This window comes from Podarcis melisellensis (assembly GCF_964234715.1).
Source record: "Podarcis melisellensis genome assembly, chromosome: 4".
In the NCBI taxonomy this organism is placed as follows: domain Eukaryota; kingdom Metazoa; phylum Chordata; class Lepidosauria; order Squamata; family Lacertidae; genus Podarcis; species Podarcis melisellensis.
This window is the reverse complement of record NC_138531.1, coordinates 30,403,799-30,421,075: the sequence shown is the minus strand read 5'-3', so window position 1 is coordinate 30,421,075 and position 17,277 is coordinate 30,403,799. Positions and strand designations below refer to the sequence as shown.

Genomic DNA, 17,277 nt, shown 5'->3' with positions numbered 1-17,277 from the left:
CTCAGGCAGGCCAAGGTGTGATATTCCTGAGGATTTAGCAAGTTTTACATAGTTCCAGACACAGTTTACACAAAAAAATAGCATTTGATAAGACAATCAGGATGCCAGTCAGACATCCCTCAATGCAGAGCATCTGGGCAAACAATGGCAATTAATACAAAGGAGGTTCATAGATATAGGAGAGGAATCCCTTCAGGAGCTTCCCCTGATTGCTATCTGCTGACATGTTCTCAGGCAAGGGCGATTAAGGAGGCAGAGGAAATAAGTCTTCAGGAGAGCCCAGAGGGTTTTTGGATTGCTCTCCTGTACTATTTTAGAGATGTCGTATATATACTTATGTACAGTGGTATCTCGGTTCTCGAACGTAACCCATTCTGGAAGACTGTTTGAGTTCTGAAACATCCGAAAACCGAGGCGCAAAGCGCTGCCTGCAAATTCAATTGAGAAAATTGAAAAACACGCAGCGGAAGCTGTTTGACTTCTGAGGCGCGTTCAAAAAAAGAAAGCATTTACTTCTGGGTTTTCGGTGTTTGGGTTCTGAAATGTTCATCAATGGTTCAAGCACCAAGGTACCACTGCATGTGTGTTTACATTGTGCAATTATCAACATTTATTGTATATTTGAGACCTTAGAATTCTTATAACAACCACATGACTTCCTTCGCACATTGTTTTAACGCACGTAGGGCATCTGTGGCCAGGCCCTGAAAACAGCAGGATGAGGAAGAATCCTGCTTGTTCCTGTCTTCAGGAACGTGAGTGCCAGCTGCCAGACTCAGGTGTTATTGTTAGATGGCTATTGGACAGTAGGCATTTTGCACAGGACTTTGTATCTTTACTTTAAGCACTAACAAATTGTTATAGGGTTGAGGGAGGACCTCCTAAACCCTAGAAATTAATAAATGGTTGGCTTTTGATCAATTGGTATATGGATGAAAGTACTAGCTGCAGAACTGGGCCGGACAAGGAATCCCTGGCTGGCCTAGTGAAGAGCAAATCTGTTAACATGACAAAAAGTCTTGATGGGCCATCTGAGAGCAATCCTTTGGTCTGAGGAGACAGATGTTGCCAAAGTGATGGCGGGGTGGTGGTGATGGTGTTGAAGTAACAGGAAAAAGGAGTCTGGTAGCATGGGATTCTGGGAAGGAGAAGGAGAAACAGAGTCTGGAATCCATCTTGAGAAGGCTGGCTGGGAGAGATGCCTTGGACTCCATGGCTACACTGCTGTGGGGGGACAACCCTCTCTCGAAATGACCATGCTGTAAGATCTGGACTCCCTCCTTGCACACTGAAGGTGTAAATAGGTCATTAAACCGTATTTCTTAAATCTACGACTGTCTCTGCCATGTCTCAATTCTCCAAAGAAGCACAGACCCTGGGTGAGTCGGCAGAGAGATGGGAAAGCGCAGAACTTTTGTAAACAATATCAGTTCAGGAAATAATTTTGCAATTTGAGGAGGTGGCTGCTTTGCTTACTCAACAAAATCCTTATCTGCACAGCGTTTCATGAGACACTGATAGCTGGTAAGTTCACAAACCACACAGGAGGAGGAGCCTCAGCTATAGATATAATGAAAGCCCTTTAGTGTTTTGGATCAGCTAAGCATCTTAGTGAAGTGAAGAGGAACAGGGAACCTGCCAAGTTTCTCCATTTCACACTCTTCAGTTGGTGGGTCACTTGCAATAATAATAATATTATAATAATAATTAATTAGGATATGTTGTATTCTGCCTTGTTATACTTTGTCATAAAGAATGACTGATAAATTCATAAATAAATACGTAGAGATAATTCTTGCGCTCAGAAATGCTCGGATAAGATCATTACATAATCTTGTTATTTTGCTTTGCTTTGTTATGAAATTGTTTTGTAATGTTTCTTGGTTTGTAAGCTGCTTGGAGCATGTGTGTGTGTGTGTGTGTGTGTGTGTGTGTAAAAGCAGCATAAAAATAAAATGAATGAATTAATGAAGGTGATTTGCTTCAACACAACTTCCATTTCTGTTGCGGCACCATGGACAGTAGCATTGCAATAGTAAGTGGTTGTATACGCATACTATACATTTAGAGTGCACCCCCCACTTAAACAGTCCTGGGAACTGTAGTTTGCTATGGGTGCACTCTGAAGGGTAGGCAACTGTTCCCAGCTTTCTTGAGGGAGGGGGGAATGTGCCTTAAATGTGGGGTGTGTATGCAGCCAGTGTACTGAGTTCTAGATATTCCAGCAGGACAGTCTCAGCTCTGGGTATTATTTTCTTATAGCCAGATCCTATATTAATATTTGAATCATGATTCTGAATATTGGAACATTTGGTCTATCAGCTACTAAGCAGTTCACAATCAGATATTTTAACTTATTTCATAAAATGGAAGGTGGGAGGGGATTTCCACAAAGAAGATAAAAGTGCTACTGTGAAAGAAATGTGGAGGATGATTATTTATCATTAGTTATGGAGCTGCCTTTTTTACTTGCGGTGTTGAATATCAGTCTCTGAGCTGAAACTGAAATGCTGTGCAAGTATTCAATACAACAAGGCACAAGTTGTTCAGATGGAATTTTGCAAAACAATGTCTTTCCAATTGAAAAAATGTAGATCTTTCTCTTTCAGCATGCTGATAATTTTGAAGAGTCAAATAACAGGGCTTTCTTTTTTTCCTTTTTCTAATGTGTTTCCCTTTCCCCCCCAATTTAGCAACACAATGACTCTCTTGCATTTCATCTTGCTCATGGCTTTCTCTGCTATTGCTGGGAAACCGCAATACTGTAAGTCTTACACTGCACTGATTTTACTCACAGAAATACCTTGAATATGACTGGTTCATTCTGTTGAATGAATGAACTGCTGGTCACAGTTGTGCATCTAAACTAGAAGGATCTAGACACCCATTTGTCAGTTTTCATTTCTTAGTGCAGAAAGTATTAATCTGATGTGTAGAGATCTTTCCTATTCTGGTTAGTTGAAGAGTGCTCTGGAAAGGTTTATTTCTATGTGAGAGAAACAGGAATAAGGTGGTTGGGTTATTTCTCTGGGAAGCTGTGTACAGCTGGCCTAAACTGGTTCTGTTATGTTTCTGTCAAGGACATGCTGACTATTATAGTAAGGCAATGAGGAGTCTGGGCTCTCATTCTTGCTTTATCTTTCTTTGTTCTGATGTCCTGTTCTGTATGCTTAGTGCTAAGGTTTAGTCTTATTCTAAATTTCTAAGTTTTATTTTAAGTGCTGCAACTGGATTTTTTAATGGACTGTACCAATCCAGATTGTATTGGATTTGTGACCATTATGTATCCAGGCATGGCCAAACTTGGCCCTCCAGCTGTTTTGGGGCTACAACTCCCATCATCCCTAGCTAACAGGACCAGTGTCAGGGATGATGGGAATTGTAGTCCCAAAACAGCTGGAGGGCCAAGTTTCGCCATGCCTGATTTCAGTATCAGTAAAGTACAATTGCTTTTGGTCTATTTTTTGGGAACTCTGCTGAACTCTGCTACATGTTTAAGTTTTTCCCTCTTCCAGCGCTGACGTGACACCATTGCCATTGAAAAATTTCCTTAAAATATACATAAACACCCCAATCCAGTTTCCATGAGCACTGCAATTTGATCAATGAAAACCAGGTTCTATGACCTCTCACCCAGTGCAGATGGACGCCTACCTATGCCACTGTGTTTATTTGGGCTTCATTGAACTGCTTTGATAGATCTTTGTTTGGGATGCACTTTGTACTGGGAGATTCATGAGCTGGATCATGTCCATGTCAAAAGTGCAATTCCTAATCCAGAACAGGGCACATGTAGATGAATGTTGCTGCTGCTGCTGCTGCTGCTGTTGTTTTGCATTTGTTTCCAAGACACAGTTACTGGTTTTAGTATGACATTACCAACAGCATTAAACAAGCTAGGAAATCTCTCCTGATGTAGGTATGCAAAATGTTTTTCTCCAAGCCCCCATCACTTCATATTTTGCAAAGGAATTTTGAATCTATATGTATGTTTGCAGGGCTTACAATAGCAGGTGAGGCTTTTGTTGTAAAGTGCCCTGTGCATGACACTGTGGTCTGGAAGCGTGGTGATACAACCATCTCTACAGACAAAAGGGCCCGAATACATGCTTCTGGGAATGAGCTTTGGTTTCTGCCCGCATCCGTTGAGGACAATGGAAATTACACATGCTTCCATCCTGAGTAAGTAAAAAACGAGCAAAAGCTTTGCATGAATGTGTGTCATAGAATCATAAAATTGAAAGGACCCCAAGGGCCGTCTAGTCCAACCCCCTGCAATGCAGGAATCTCAGCTAAAGCATCCATGACAGATGTCCACCTAACCTCTGCTGAAAAACCTCCAAGGACTCCCACCAGTTCTCATGGGAGTCTGTTCCACTGCTGAACAGAAAGTTTTTCAGAATATTTAGTAAGAATCTCCTTTTTTGGTAGCTTGCACCCAGTTGTCCAACCTCTTAAGGTCATTTTGAATTCTGATTCTGTCTTCTGCGACATTAGCTACCCCTCCCAGTTTGGTGTTATCTGCAAATTTGATGGTAAAGGTAAAGGTAAAGGTACCCCTGCCCGTACGGGCCAGTCTTGACAGACTCTGGGGTTGTGCGCCCATCTCACTTAAGAGGCCAGGGGCCAGCGCTGTCCGGAGACACTTCCGGGTCACGTGGCCAGCGTGACATCACTGCTCTGGCGAGCCAGAGCCGCACACGGAAACGCCGTTTACCTTCCCGCTGGTAAGCGGTCCCTATTTATCTACTTGCACCCGGAGGTGCTTTCGAACTGCTAGGTTGGCAGGCGCTGGGACCGAGCAGCGGGAGCGCACCCCGCCGCAGGGATTCGAACCGCCGACCTTTCGATCGGCAAGTCCTAGGCGCTGAGGCTTTAACCCACAGCACCACCTGCGTCCCTGCAAATTTGATGAGCATCCCCTCAATTCTTTCATCCAAGTCATTTATAAAGATGTTGAACAACAGGCCCAGAATGGGCCCACCCCACTTGTCACTTTTTTCCAGGATGACAAGGAACCATTAATGAGTCCTCTTTGGGCTTGGTCAGTCAACCAGCTACAAATCCACCTAACAGTTACTCACATTCAACCGACATTTTACCAGCTTCCTCATGAGAATATTACGGGGGACTTTGCCAAAAACCTTACTGAAATCAAGATACGTTATGTGCACAGCATTTCCCTGATCCAGCAAGTTTGTAATTCCATTAAAAAAAAATCAGATTGGTCTGGCATGACTTATTTCTGAGTAAGCACAGCATCCTTTTCTAAATGCTCACAGACCGGCTATTGAATTATCTCTTCAAGGACCTTCCCTGGCATCTATGTCAAGCTCACTGGTTGGTAGTTACCTTTCACCCCCTTTTGAAGATGGGGGCAACATTTCCCCACCTTCAGTCCTCACCTGTTCTCCAAGAATTCTCAAAGGCTCTGAAATTACACCTGCAATCTCCTTTAGTATCCTTGAATGCAGCTCATCAGGCCCTGGAGATTTGAATTCATTTAAAGTAGCCTAAGAAAATATATCTTAAGAAAATATATGAGAGTTGCTTTGTGTTCACAGGTATGCTCCTAAAATGATGAGTGTCATAATAAATCCAAATAAAGAAGGCACTTGTTATTATGAAGATGCTCTTTATTTGGAAACAACTGGAAGCCCTGGATCCGCTAAAATATTCTGCCCTTCCTATAACGACTATGAAAATGCATCTGATACAAAGTGGTTCAAGGTATGTATCATCGATATCTGGCTGTATGGTTCTAGAGAGACAGTGTTGGACTTGAAGGTTCTCTGTGTAGCATCAGCCTCCTCTAGAGAATGAGAAGGGAAAGTCTCAATTACCTGCTGAGATGCCATCTCCTCTGCCAGGAAGTAAGTGTTGAACACAACCACTTTTGAATGTATTAATCTGACGTTAGGCTCGCACACTCCCTTTCTGACTGTGCAGGTGAAATTTAGGACTTGGCGTTGAAATTGTGGAGGACTTCAGCATTCATGCCCAGGCTGGCTTGACAGGTATAATTCACGAGCATGAGACTCTCTGGCATATTATTGAGTGAGCTGTGTGGTGGATTTAGGGAATTGCGATGGGTTCAGAGTCTCAGGGGTGCCCGGGACAATGCAACTGTGATTTGCAGTGGAGCACAAGAGGTGTAGGGCTGCTAAATTTGAGACCCCAACATCCACCACTGAGGTCACACACTAGTTCTGTCCTCCTTCACTGCCCTGGAAATGGCAGTAGTCTTGTTCATGGGTAGATCATTATTTATTTCCTCATACATATCCCAACTTTCTTCCCAATAAGGAACTACACAGCTGTTGACAATATGATATCACATACATAGCAGCACACAATGTTAAAATATCATTTTATTGTTTGCTGTTACTTATTTGTGCACCATTTGGTTGGGTTCCTCTGCTATAGCAGTCAAGGTGTAAGATGTCCTTAAGATTATAATTTCCCACAGCCCCAACCTGGAAGCTGTCTGCAGACAAATGCCAGCTCCCTTGGCTAGTAAAGCGAAATGAGCGTCGCAACCCCAGAGTCGTCTGTGACTGGACCTAAAGGTCAGGGGTCCCTTTACCTTTAGTAACAATAATAGTTATTAAGTCATTAAACAGTGGTGAAAAATGAATATGTGTTCTGTTTTTTAGGACTGTAAACTTCTTCATGGAGCAAGGTACAAAGCGGTTAAAAATGTCCTTTACATTTCTGATGCAATTAAAAGTGACAGTGGATACTATACTTGCCAGTTTACATACCACCATGGTGGAAGAGCATTTCCAGTAACTGCAACAACGCCTTTAACAATTACAGGTAAGATGATAGTGGACATTAACCAGTTTGAGCCAGCAGTGGTGTAGTGGTTAAGAGCGGTGGACGCATAATCTGGTGAACCGGGTTCGATTCCCTGCTCCTCCACATGCAGCTGCTGGGTGACCTTGGGCTAGTCACACTTCTCTGAAGTCTGTCAGCCTCACTCACCTCACAGAGTGTTTGTTGCAGGGGAGGAAGGAAAAGGAGATTGTTAGCCACTTTGAGACTCCTTAAGGGGAGTGAAAGGTGGGATATCAAGTCCAAACTCCTCCTCCTCTTCTTCTTCTTCGATAAACAAACAAACAAACATTTCGCAGTGTGTTTGTGCATACCAAGGGTGCTTTTGTTCCTAAAAAGGTAGTGTGGTCCTATAAGCACAAACTGGTGTTGAAGTGGTATTAAATGATGAGCTAGTCTTTACAGTATTATGCTGTTCTATTCAATTCAATTAAACTATTTATTGCACTAGCCATAGGCCATGGCATCATTCAGAAGGAGAACAAAAAAACACACCACACAACAACAATAACCATAAAAATCATCGGGCACCACACATACAATAAAACCATCAAATTATTTGTTGCATTAAATAGAATAGCAGAAGATTCTCAGGTAAGATGTGCCAAATTAAATATCTGAATCCCCTTTGCAGTTGACTGCTATTTTATCTAGTTCCTTCCTCCTGATCTTCTTAGCTGCCAGTGCACAGAGTGCTACTTTATAAGTAACAAATGTGGGAATGTTCAGGGATGCAGAAGAGGATATATTGTCTGATTATATCCTTATCCAACTTGTGTTAACAAGTTCCACAATTCAGCAGAGTAACATTCCCCTTATTTTTAAACTTTGCAGCGGATGCGTTTGCTCAGGCTCGCTAAAGCCTCTATAATAACTGTTCTGGTAAGGTAAAGGTAAAGGTACCCCTGCCCGTACGGGCCAGTCGTGTCCGACTCCAGGGTTGTGCGCCCATCTCACTTAAGAGGCCGGGGGCCAGCGCTGTCCGGAGACACCTCCGGGTCACGTGGCCAGCGTGACGAAGCTGCTCTGGCGAGCCGGCACCAGCGCAGCACACAGAAACGCCGTTTACCTTCCCGCTATAAAGCGGTACCTATTTATCTATAAATAACGGCACAGGTCCTCAGTGCTGGGTTGTCCACACAGACAGAGTCTCTCTTCGAATTGTACTTTGCCGTACCGTCCATCCAACACCCCCGAGGGCATCGATTGGAATTGTAGTTCTGTAAAACCAATTTTTAGTATGGCAAGTGGGAGTTTTGTCAGGTATCTTGCTCGGGCATGCTCCATTTTGATAAGTGGGAACCATGGTGAGCTCTTGGTAGAAGCAATCATGGTTAGATCTCTTTCTGCATCGGACTTAAAGAGACAGTCTCTTAAGTGCCTCTTATCCATCTTCATGGTCACCTGAAGATCTTGTAATTGGTATTGGGACAAGAGGTTTTGGATGCCAGCCTTCCAGCATTTGGTCTGTTCTCGTTCTGTGTGAGACATAGCGGAGAATCTCTATGCTGTTCTATATTTCTGTCTGACGTGATTATTCTAACAGTTGTAACCTGTTCTATTTTTCTAGTGGGGGAAAAAAGGTGTCAGAACTCACCATGAATGCCTCCCTTGTTCGCTTATAATGGCAATGGTGCCCATCTGAACTGAGTTCTGGCAAGTTCCCGCTGAAAAACAACAACCCCGGGTTGTAATTGTCTTTGCCGTGTAAATTGATTAGTTTGTGTGGTCAGCGCTCTCAACAATGGGAGTGCCATAGAAGCAGCCAGAAGCAGAGGGGTTTTCTGACTGGGACTGAAGTGCTCGAGAACGAAGGTTTAACTCTTCCTTCCAGCTGCTACAATTTTATTTAGACCACAGCGCCACCTGAGCTCACTGAGCCTCTTGGGCTTGCCAGTCGTAAGGTCGGCATTTTGAATCTGTGCAACGGGGTGAGCTCCCGTTGCTCTGTTCCAGTTCCTGCCAACCTACCAGTTTGAAAGCAAACCAGCACAAGTAGATAAATAGTTACCACTGCAGCAGGAAGGTAAACGACATTTCCATGCACTCTGGCTTCCGTCACAGTGTTCCATTGCTTCAGAAACAGTTCAGTCATGCTGGCCACATAACCCGGAAAGCTGTCTGTGGACAAATGCCGGCTCCCTCGACCTGAAAGTGGAGATGAGCACTGCACCCCATAGTTGAATTCAACGGGACTTAACCATCCAGGGGTCCTTTACTCTTTACCTTGCTACAATTTTGTCCCAAAATGGCTTTGGAAAGTCTTCCCTGTAATCTCTGAATGTTCTGGTCCAAAGTTCAGCCTGAATTCTACTAGAGTTGAACTCAGCAGTAATCCTAATTTATATTTGTGGGGTTGAGTTGTTTTTGGTTTGGTTTGCTTTTTTAAATAAGCAAAAGGGATTACTCTTCTGATATCACACTGACGTAATCTAAGTGATGCCGTATTTAAAATAACTTGGAAAATATTATGGATATAAGCTATAATTCTAAATTGTGAAATCACAGCTTAAACATTAATCTAATGTTTTCTATCTCTGTCTCTTGCCCTCGAATTCCACAGATTCCTTTTTACTGACATCTCCTAAAGTTTTATATCCAAAGGATGGTGACGTTATAGAAGTAGAGATTGGTAATGATACTATTTCTTCAGCTGTTTATTTTTGTTCGTCTGTCCTAAATCTCCACCCATTCAGTTTCATCAGATGACCTGGGGGTCTAATTTTATGCTGATGATGTATGGATTCATCCTTCTAGGTTCTCCTGCGCAACTTTTATGTAAGGCATGGCTGGGTCATGGGAAGCAAGGCATAGCCATAAGCTTTTGGGAATTCGATGAAGCAAACGATTCCAACCGCTTTGTTACATCCAGTAAATCGTAAGTAAAAAGATGTCCATTGTTAGGAGGTGGGGGGAGGGGAGAAATAATTTAATTAGCTAATTTTTATGATGCTGCCAGAATTTCTAGAGTAGTTTACAAAAATGCATATTAAACGATAACAGTTTAATATCACACAAAAAATCAGTTGCAATCCAAAAAAATATATGTTGGAATCAGTTTTTAAAACCTGGAATGATGACAATGACAACAACAACAGTTCTTGTTTAGCTTTGAAAAGATACTGTCCCATTGTGAGCACCAAGTGAAGCAAATTCCACTTCTAGGTTGCCAAAGCTGAGCTGGTTCGAATGACATTCTTTCTACTAGGTATATGGTACCTGGCCAAGGACAGTTTGCAGAGGCTGAATTAAGCATCACAGAAGTGAGGGAAGAAGACCTCAGCTTAACCTTTAGATGTGTCCTGGCCAATGATCTGGAGTACGAAACAACAGAAGTGACACTCGTGCCCAAAGGGGCAGGTGAAGGTGAGAAGAATTTTAATCCTCTTTGTTCAGCAACTGTCAAATCTCAAAGCGTAAGAAGGACATTGTTGCTATCTTTCCCTCGGAACTCTCCCACCATGCCTGCTCTTGGCCTTCCTCAAGTGCCTCTAAGTGGCTGGAACAAGGCCTACGTTACTTGTTTGCCAGGGTACAGGGGTATATGTGTGGCAAGTCACCAGGCCAACTCGGGAAATGTTGACACCTGAAGCGAATCAGAATATGCTGCCATCTCTGGCCTGGGAACTCTAGTTTGTGAAGGGTGTGTTTTAAATATACAAGGAAGAGTCGCTCCCCTCCTGTGCCTTCTGCCATCTCTGCAGCCCCACCAGCAATGATCAGCATCAGTGGCAAGCAAGCCCCCTGGCCAGCTCTGGGTGGGGTGTGTGTGAGACACTGTGTAGACACTGTGCAGACGAGCAGGTGGTCAAAAGCAGCAGGAAGGGTGGCAGCTGTGGACCACACACCCTGCCTCCTCTTCCTTCTCATGGCGGCTTCCGTGGGGAAGCCAGAAAGAGTGCCAGGAGGCGGAGGCCATTGCCTCAGCTAAGCTCATCCAACTGGGGAGGACAGGCTAGGTCACAGGCTTCCACAAATTTGGCCCTCCAGATGTTTTGAAACTACAGTTCCCATCATCCCCTCCACATATGTTTATAGTTACATCTATCACTACACCCCCTCCAACAAGTTGCTGAAACATTCCTATAAATGTATGATAAGTTTACCAGGGTAAGCCACCACTTTTGCAATATCTTCAAATCCTTTAATGCTAATTGAGTGGGACGTCAGCATGGACAGTAATCTGGAATGGTGGGAGTTGCAGTCTAAGGGGCACCCATTCCTTCCTTGCTGTTTGTCTGATCAAAATCATGCTCTCCAAGTTCTCCTTGCCACATGGTACTTTGGTTTTTGACTGCCTCTGTAGTCGAACGTTTCGGAACTCGAACGCCGAAAACCCGGAAGTAAGTGCCTTGGTTTTCGAACGTGCCTCTGAAGTTGAACAGGAAACACGGTTTCCATTTTGAGTTTTCTGTATTGAGGCTTGCATTTTGAGGCTTCCGCTTTCCGAACATTTCGGTATTGCAACGGACTTCTGGAATGGATTATGGTCGAAAACCGAGATATCACTGTACAGCCAATTTAAGGATGCCAGTCTTTTCTCTCTACCCTTTAGGCTTCTTACATAGGCTAGATTAGTAGGAGTTCCTTTATTGGCCGTAGAGATGGTAAGAATCCCAGTCACCACAAAAATTAAATGATTGGGCTTGTCCTGAAATGGCCTTTGAGACTTGAAGGGTTCGATCCATTCAGAGATTTATTATAAAATCCTTGAATTTCACTTCAGAGACAATAGAGACCATCAGTCAGGACACAGAAGCACTAGCATGGTGTGTTTTCTGGAGCAATCACCATATGAAACAACCATTCAACAATCCAGTATGACCCTACCCAGCCTGTACTTAGAAGATCTTTCTCAGAAGCTCTGTTTTGAGTTGTCCACCATCTTTTGGGCAGTGGGACTTCCTTCCTAAGGAGGTTGAACCTGCTCCTTCTCTGCCAGTGTCAGCTTTGAGGCACCAGGCAAAGATGTCTCGCTGCCACAATTGTGCTTTTGGATCCACTGATTATTTGTTGTTTTTATAAATATGATTTCCTACCTGCCTTTCATCATAAGGTCCCAGGGTTACAGCAATTTAAGAACACGTTTTGTAACAGTCTCACACAAATTACGGTCACAATAACAAAGTGACCTGAAAATATGTATCTCAAGTATCACAATTCAGGGCAAAGAGGTAAATCTTCACCATAGGCTGGAGTTTTAGGTGAAGATGGTGATGAGTAAGGCTGCTGGTCCTGGATATGCATAGTCTGTTGTAGTTTTAATTTGTTTTTTTCCTGAACAGTTTTAAGATTTTAAAGTCAGTTGGCTCAACATTTAATGTTAATTGCTATGTACAGGCAAGGAGCATATCTGTTTTTCTTCTATGTGGGCTTAAAAGTCATATATTTTAATTGGAGAACAAGCACTGGAGGAGCAGCTGTTTTGGCTCGATGTTTTTAACTGATAAGAAACACTTGACCAGTGGATACTCTCCAGTTTTAATAGTTATGTATTACACAAGCCCAGACCTGCAGTGCTTCGGTTAAAGAGTGCAGAACTACATTGCCAAATGTCTTCCCGGAAGTTGCTACAGAACTCAGACCCCATTTGACAACGTCTAACAGTTACTACGTACACAAATCAATACACCTTGGCTGCTTTGAGGGTCAATACGCAGTGACAGGAACTGAGACTAGCAATAATGGAACAGAGGGAGGACTCATTCTGGGAAGTGGTGGCCTGGGGTTTGATTGAAGTGAGGTCATCACAGGAAGTTCCTTTAGACAGGAAGTCAGCCCATTAGACCTTCTAGTATTGTCTGCACTGCAGAGGAACACCTCTCCCAGTTTTAGAGAAGGGCTTTCCCAGCAAAGCATGTGAGCTGGCTCTGAGCTCCAGCCCTTCCCTCCTCATGACACAAGACATCCCGGATAGTCTACTCCAGACTTATTATTCTAGCATCTCTACTTTCGCTGCTGCTTGGTGTGATTGAAAATAGAGCCCAGGATATATTTATATTTTTGGTAATCTTCTATATTTTCTTTTTGTCAGGTCATAGCAACACCTACGTGATTGTGGTGTTTGCTATTTTAGCAGGTCTTACAATGATCTTGGTGATGGTTTACCATGTTTTTCGTGTTGACATTGTCTTATGTGTCCGAAGGATATTTAACTGCAATAATTCCAGGGATGGTGAGTATGAATGCACAGTTTGTGCAAGCAGTAATGAGCAGTTACATGTCCCAGAGCCAAGAATTTATCCATGATCTACAGATGACTGGCTCCTTATGTAGTTGGATGTTCACCATGGTGAATTACCACTTGATAAAAGGTTGTATGGATCTGAGCGGATGTCACACTACAAGGGCCTTCTCCCTGTGGAACACCCTCCCTTCAGATGTCAAGGAAATAAACAACTATCTGACTTTTAGAAGACATTTGAAGGCAACTCTGTTTAGGGAAGCTTTTCAGGATTGACGTTTTAAATTTAAAAAAACCTTGTTATTATTATACAAGAGGAATGCAAATTTGCTTTCAGGGAGCAGAGCAATGAATAGCTATAATGGGTGGGAAATGATGGACTAACTCTGTTTTGATGGCAGTACCAGGAGTGGCTTAAATTGGATCGAGTTGCTTCAGAAGGCACACGACATGTTGATTTTATCACTTGGCAGTTGCTTCCCTTGAATTTGGAAGTGTGTGGTGCAATGGACTATGACCTGGAAGACCAGAGTTCCAATTCTCACTCAGCCATGAAACTCACCTGGGGCCAGTCAGTGTCTCTCAGCAGAACATGCCTCGTAGGTTTTTTGTGAGGATCAAAAGGGGGGGGGGGGAGAATCATGTGCACCACTCAGAATTCCACATTTACAACATCTGTGCAACTCACTCTCAAACTCTGGGGTTGTTGAAACATATACAACAAAAAATGAATCAATTTGAGTTTTGCAACTCAAATTGGGTCTACTAGACCTAACGATTTTAAGCAATGTGGACTGAATTTGCTTCTGGGGCCCCTCTGGGATTAGGGGCCCTGAGGCTTAAGGTTCATTAGTCTCCTAGTAGATCTGCCCCTACTAAGGACTGTGCTTTCAAGTTCTTGGAATTCATTTCCCCTCTTTAGCTTTACTAATTTGATATAATAATCCTAAATACAGTGGTACCTCGGGTTAAGAACTTAATTCGTTCTGGAGGCATAGCTGTCAACGTTTCTCTTTTTTAAAGGGAAATTCCCTTATTCCGAATAGGACTCCTCGCAAGAAAAGGGAAAAGTTGACAGCTATGCCTGGAGGTCCGTTCTTAACCTGAAACTGTTCTTAACCTGAGGTACCACTTTAGCTAATGGGGCCACCCGCTGCCGCCACTGCACGATTTCTGTTCTCATCCTGAAGTAATAACCCTAGGAACTATTTCTGGGTTAGTGGAGTATGTAACCTGAAGCATCTGTAACATGAGGTACCACTGTAGTATAACGAATATGCACAATTAATGCTATGGTGCATGCAACTTTATTCACATTCAATGGGCTGAATAATTTCAAGTCTATCCATGTTCTTTTCAGGCTTGTACATTCTAAAAATTGTGCTAAGCATGTTGCATATATGATTTACAAACAGGCGTGCTAATAATCTGTAATTCGGCTGTTTAACCTGTACAACCAAATGAATTCTGCATTTCTAGCTTGAAAAATAACAGCTTTCTAAAATTCATACTCCAGCTTTGCACCTATCTCTTGTTTTATTTCGCAGATGGGAAAGTACATGATGCATATGTTATCTATCCCACAAATGACACTTATGAAAATAATTTTATGGGCTCTTTTGTTCATCAGATTCTACCGGAGGTTTTAGAAAAACAATGCGGGTATAGATTGTGCATTTATGGGAGAGACGTGTTGCCTGGAGAAGGTAAGCTGTTGTGCAATGAAGAAGCTGTGAATTACAAATTGTACTGCCATGATCTCAGCTACATACCACTACTAGCCTGAGAATAAAGGCTAGTCTACACAGAGCTCCAGTATGGTAGATCATGAATATGGAACCTGCGGCCCTAACAGGTGTTGTTGGACCAGCCTGATTCAGATATGATGGGAGCTGAAATAAAATATAATCTAGAACAGGTCTGGGGAACCTCCAGCTCACAGGTCAAATAAGGCCTGTTTGTTTGGCATTGCCCCTTCCTTGGCCCCCAACCACAGCCATCGAACTCTTCTTTCTTCTTCTTTGGCGATCACTTGTAGCCAGGTAAGATTGTCTTCCATAAACACAGTTATAACAGTGAGTCTGTAAGTGACTGTGGAGGCCAATTCTGGATCCACACATCCTTCCGCAGTGGGAACATTAGTTTCCGGGCAGGAGTTGATCACTATGAGGGTTTGCCAAGCACATTTCTCCTTTTCGTCCTGAGTTTAAGCGTCTTCAAAGCCCATGACACCTTTGGGAAAGGCTGTTCTCCAACTGGAGCGCTCGCAGGCCTGTGTTTCCCAGTTGTTGGCGTTTATACTACTTTTTTAAAGATTTGCCATGAGAGAGTCTTTAAATCTCCTCTTTTGGCCACCAGCGTTACGCTTTTGGATTTTAAGTTCAGAATATAGTAGTTGCTTCGTAAGTCGATAATCAGGCATCCACACAACATGGCCGGTCCAACGAAGTTGATGTTGAAGAATCATTGCTTCAACACTGGTGATCTTTGGCATCAAAGGAGCGTTAGAGTGTGTTCCTCTGCAAGCAAGGCTTGCAATTGGCACTGAATTTATATTCAGCACTGAAAGCAAACCCTGCTTGTGGTGGGGGCTCTTCCTTAGTAGACAATTCAAGCTGCGCCAGAAATAGTCCAATTCTGGCATGGTAGGCTCTGGAGGTCTTCAAGCAGAGGCCTAGCTAGCCATCTGATGAGGATGCTCTAGCTTTCTCTTCCAAACTCTCTGATTCTAAGAGTCACAAGAAACCACTTGAAAAACCACAGACAGACTGCACCGCTGGTGCTCTTTACTTTAGATGCAGTGGCCAGTGTTGGTATAGTGGGTATCTTCTGAGCCTTAGATTTTTAATAGCCTTCTGAAACATGCACCATAGAGTTGGAGAGGTCTTGTGCTATTTCTTAACTACGTACTTTATACATTGGCAGATGCTATTAGTGCAATTGAAAGCAGAATACAAAAGAGCAGAAGACTGATCATCCTTCTAACAGAATGGCTGGCCAAGAGTGAACATTTTGCATACGAGCATCAGATCGCATTCTACAACGTCCTCATCCAAAATAACGTGAAAGTGATTCTGCTGGAAATGGAGGAAATTGGGGACTACGAACGGCTGCAGGAGTCTCTCAGGCACCTCATTCACCAGCAAGGAACTATAAAATGGAGAGCAAAATACATGGCCTCTCCATTCTCACCCAACACTGCCTTTTGGAAGCATGTGGAATACCAAATGCCATGGAGGCATCGTTCAAAGAAGCCAACCACAGCAAATCCTGCATACGGTTTGCTGTAAACAAGCCCGCAAAAGCGACTAGCTTGCACAAATGTTTGCTAGCTCACTGTGGGCCTCTTACAGCAGCCTGTTGCATTTCTTTGCTAGGTGTAAGGGGAAGGATGGAGCACTCTGGCTCACGGCCTGCAGTTCCCTGTTGCTTGTGTCTATCAGGCTAGCACTTAAATTTCGAGACAGCAAAATGATCTGCACACTTTACTTCTTCTTTTCAAAATGTATTGTAAATGAAAGATATCTTAATCGACAAAAACAGGTGCATTGTCCCTTTTTTCAAGTTGCGTTTTCTACAGATCAGTTTCATTTGTTGTGAGACATTAGTGTTACATGCTGTGTCAGGTTAGGAACAAAAGGGGGGAAGAGGTGGAGGGGGGAGCAGTGAGAGGAGTGGCGTTAGGTGGCAATGCTTCTATTCTCCTACTGAGTGTATGTGTGGGGTTTTGTGTCAGCGTCACCTGTGTGGGTTCTCTTTACTATTTGCTTTTTGCATTTCTTTGTTGGTGAGAGAGATTAGGGATGGTTCTACTTCTGAAGGAATTTTCCGTCCCCTCTTTTTCAAATTATTGCACATTGTCCTGGATCTTTCAAAATGTTCGTCTCTAACCCTGGCTTTCTCAACCTGGAGCTTTCTAGAAGTTGTTGGGCTCCAACTCCCACCAGCCCCCTTAGACAGCGTTGTGGGGGCAGAGGTCAGTGCCGTGCGGTGACATTTTCGGTAGGGGAACAGTTAGGGCACCAATGCGGGCATGCATGCTCCATTCTAAATAATAGTTGTGACTCCCCTGTGACACTCTGTGAGATCGAACTAGCCTTGCTCTCCTAAATCCGACTGGAGGGGGGCATAGGAGCCAACTCCTAGGGGCTGAGGTCCGCTTGCCTTCCCCCACGGGTGGCGCTGTGGGATAAACCACAGAGCCTAGGACTTGCCAATCAGAAGGTTGGCGGTTCGAATCCCCGCGACAGGGTGAG

The 17,277-nt window shown here is 43.5% G+C and overlaps 1 protein-coding gene across 3 annotated transcripts; it reads left to right on the top strand.

Annotated features, from left to right (window-relative positions):
• The first annotated feature begins 1,390 nt into the window (after nt 1-1,390).
• LOC309367817 (interleukin-1 receptor-like 1) lies at nt 1,391-16,561 on the top strand. 3 transcript variants are annotated; one of them, XM_081907414.1, is made up of 12 exons: nt 1,391-1,669; nt 1,974-2,035; nt 2,694-2,764; nt 3,999-4,182; nt 5,565-5,730; nt 6,657-6,819; nt 9,401-9,469; nt 9,595-9,715; nt 10,046-10,203; nt 12,872-13,012; nt 14,569-14,727; nt 15,947-16,561. In XM_081907414.1, the coding sequence occupies exons 3-12, from the start codon at nt 2,701-2,703 to the stop codon at nt 16,309-16,311; spliced, it is 1,590 nt and encodes a 529-aa protein (XP_081763540.1). In that variant the 5' UTR covers nt 1,391-1,669; nt 1,974-2,035; nt 2,694-2,700; the 3' UTR covers nt 16,312-16,561. The 3 variants fall into 3 exon arrangements, with proteins under 3 accessions (XP_081763540.1, XP_081763541.1, XP_081763539.1); XM_081907415.1 differs by lacking the exon at nt 1,974-2,035 and having other exon boundaries at nt 12,914-13,012; XM_081907413.1 differs by lacking the exon at nt 1,974-2,035.
• The last annotated feature ends 716 nt before the right edge of the window (nt 16,562-17,277 follow it).

Excerpts from the sequence above, each read along its gene's own strand:
- LOC309367817 (XM_081907413.1), top strand. The coding sequence starts at position 2,701 with ATGACTCTCTTGCATTTCATCTTGCTCATGGCTTTCTCTGCTATTGCT. Across the intron at positions 5,731-6,656 it reads CTGATACAAAGTGGTTCAAG|GACTGTAAACTTCTTCATGG; the intron begins GTATGTATCATC and ends TCTGTTTTTTAG. Across the intron at positions 14,728-15,946 it reads AGACGTGTTGCCTGGAGAAG|ATGCTATTAGTGCAATTGAA; the intron begins GTAAGCTGTTGT and ends ATACATTGGCAG.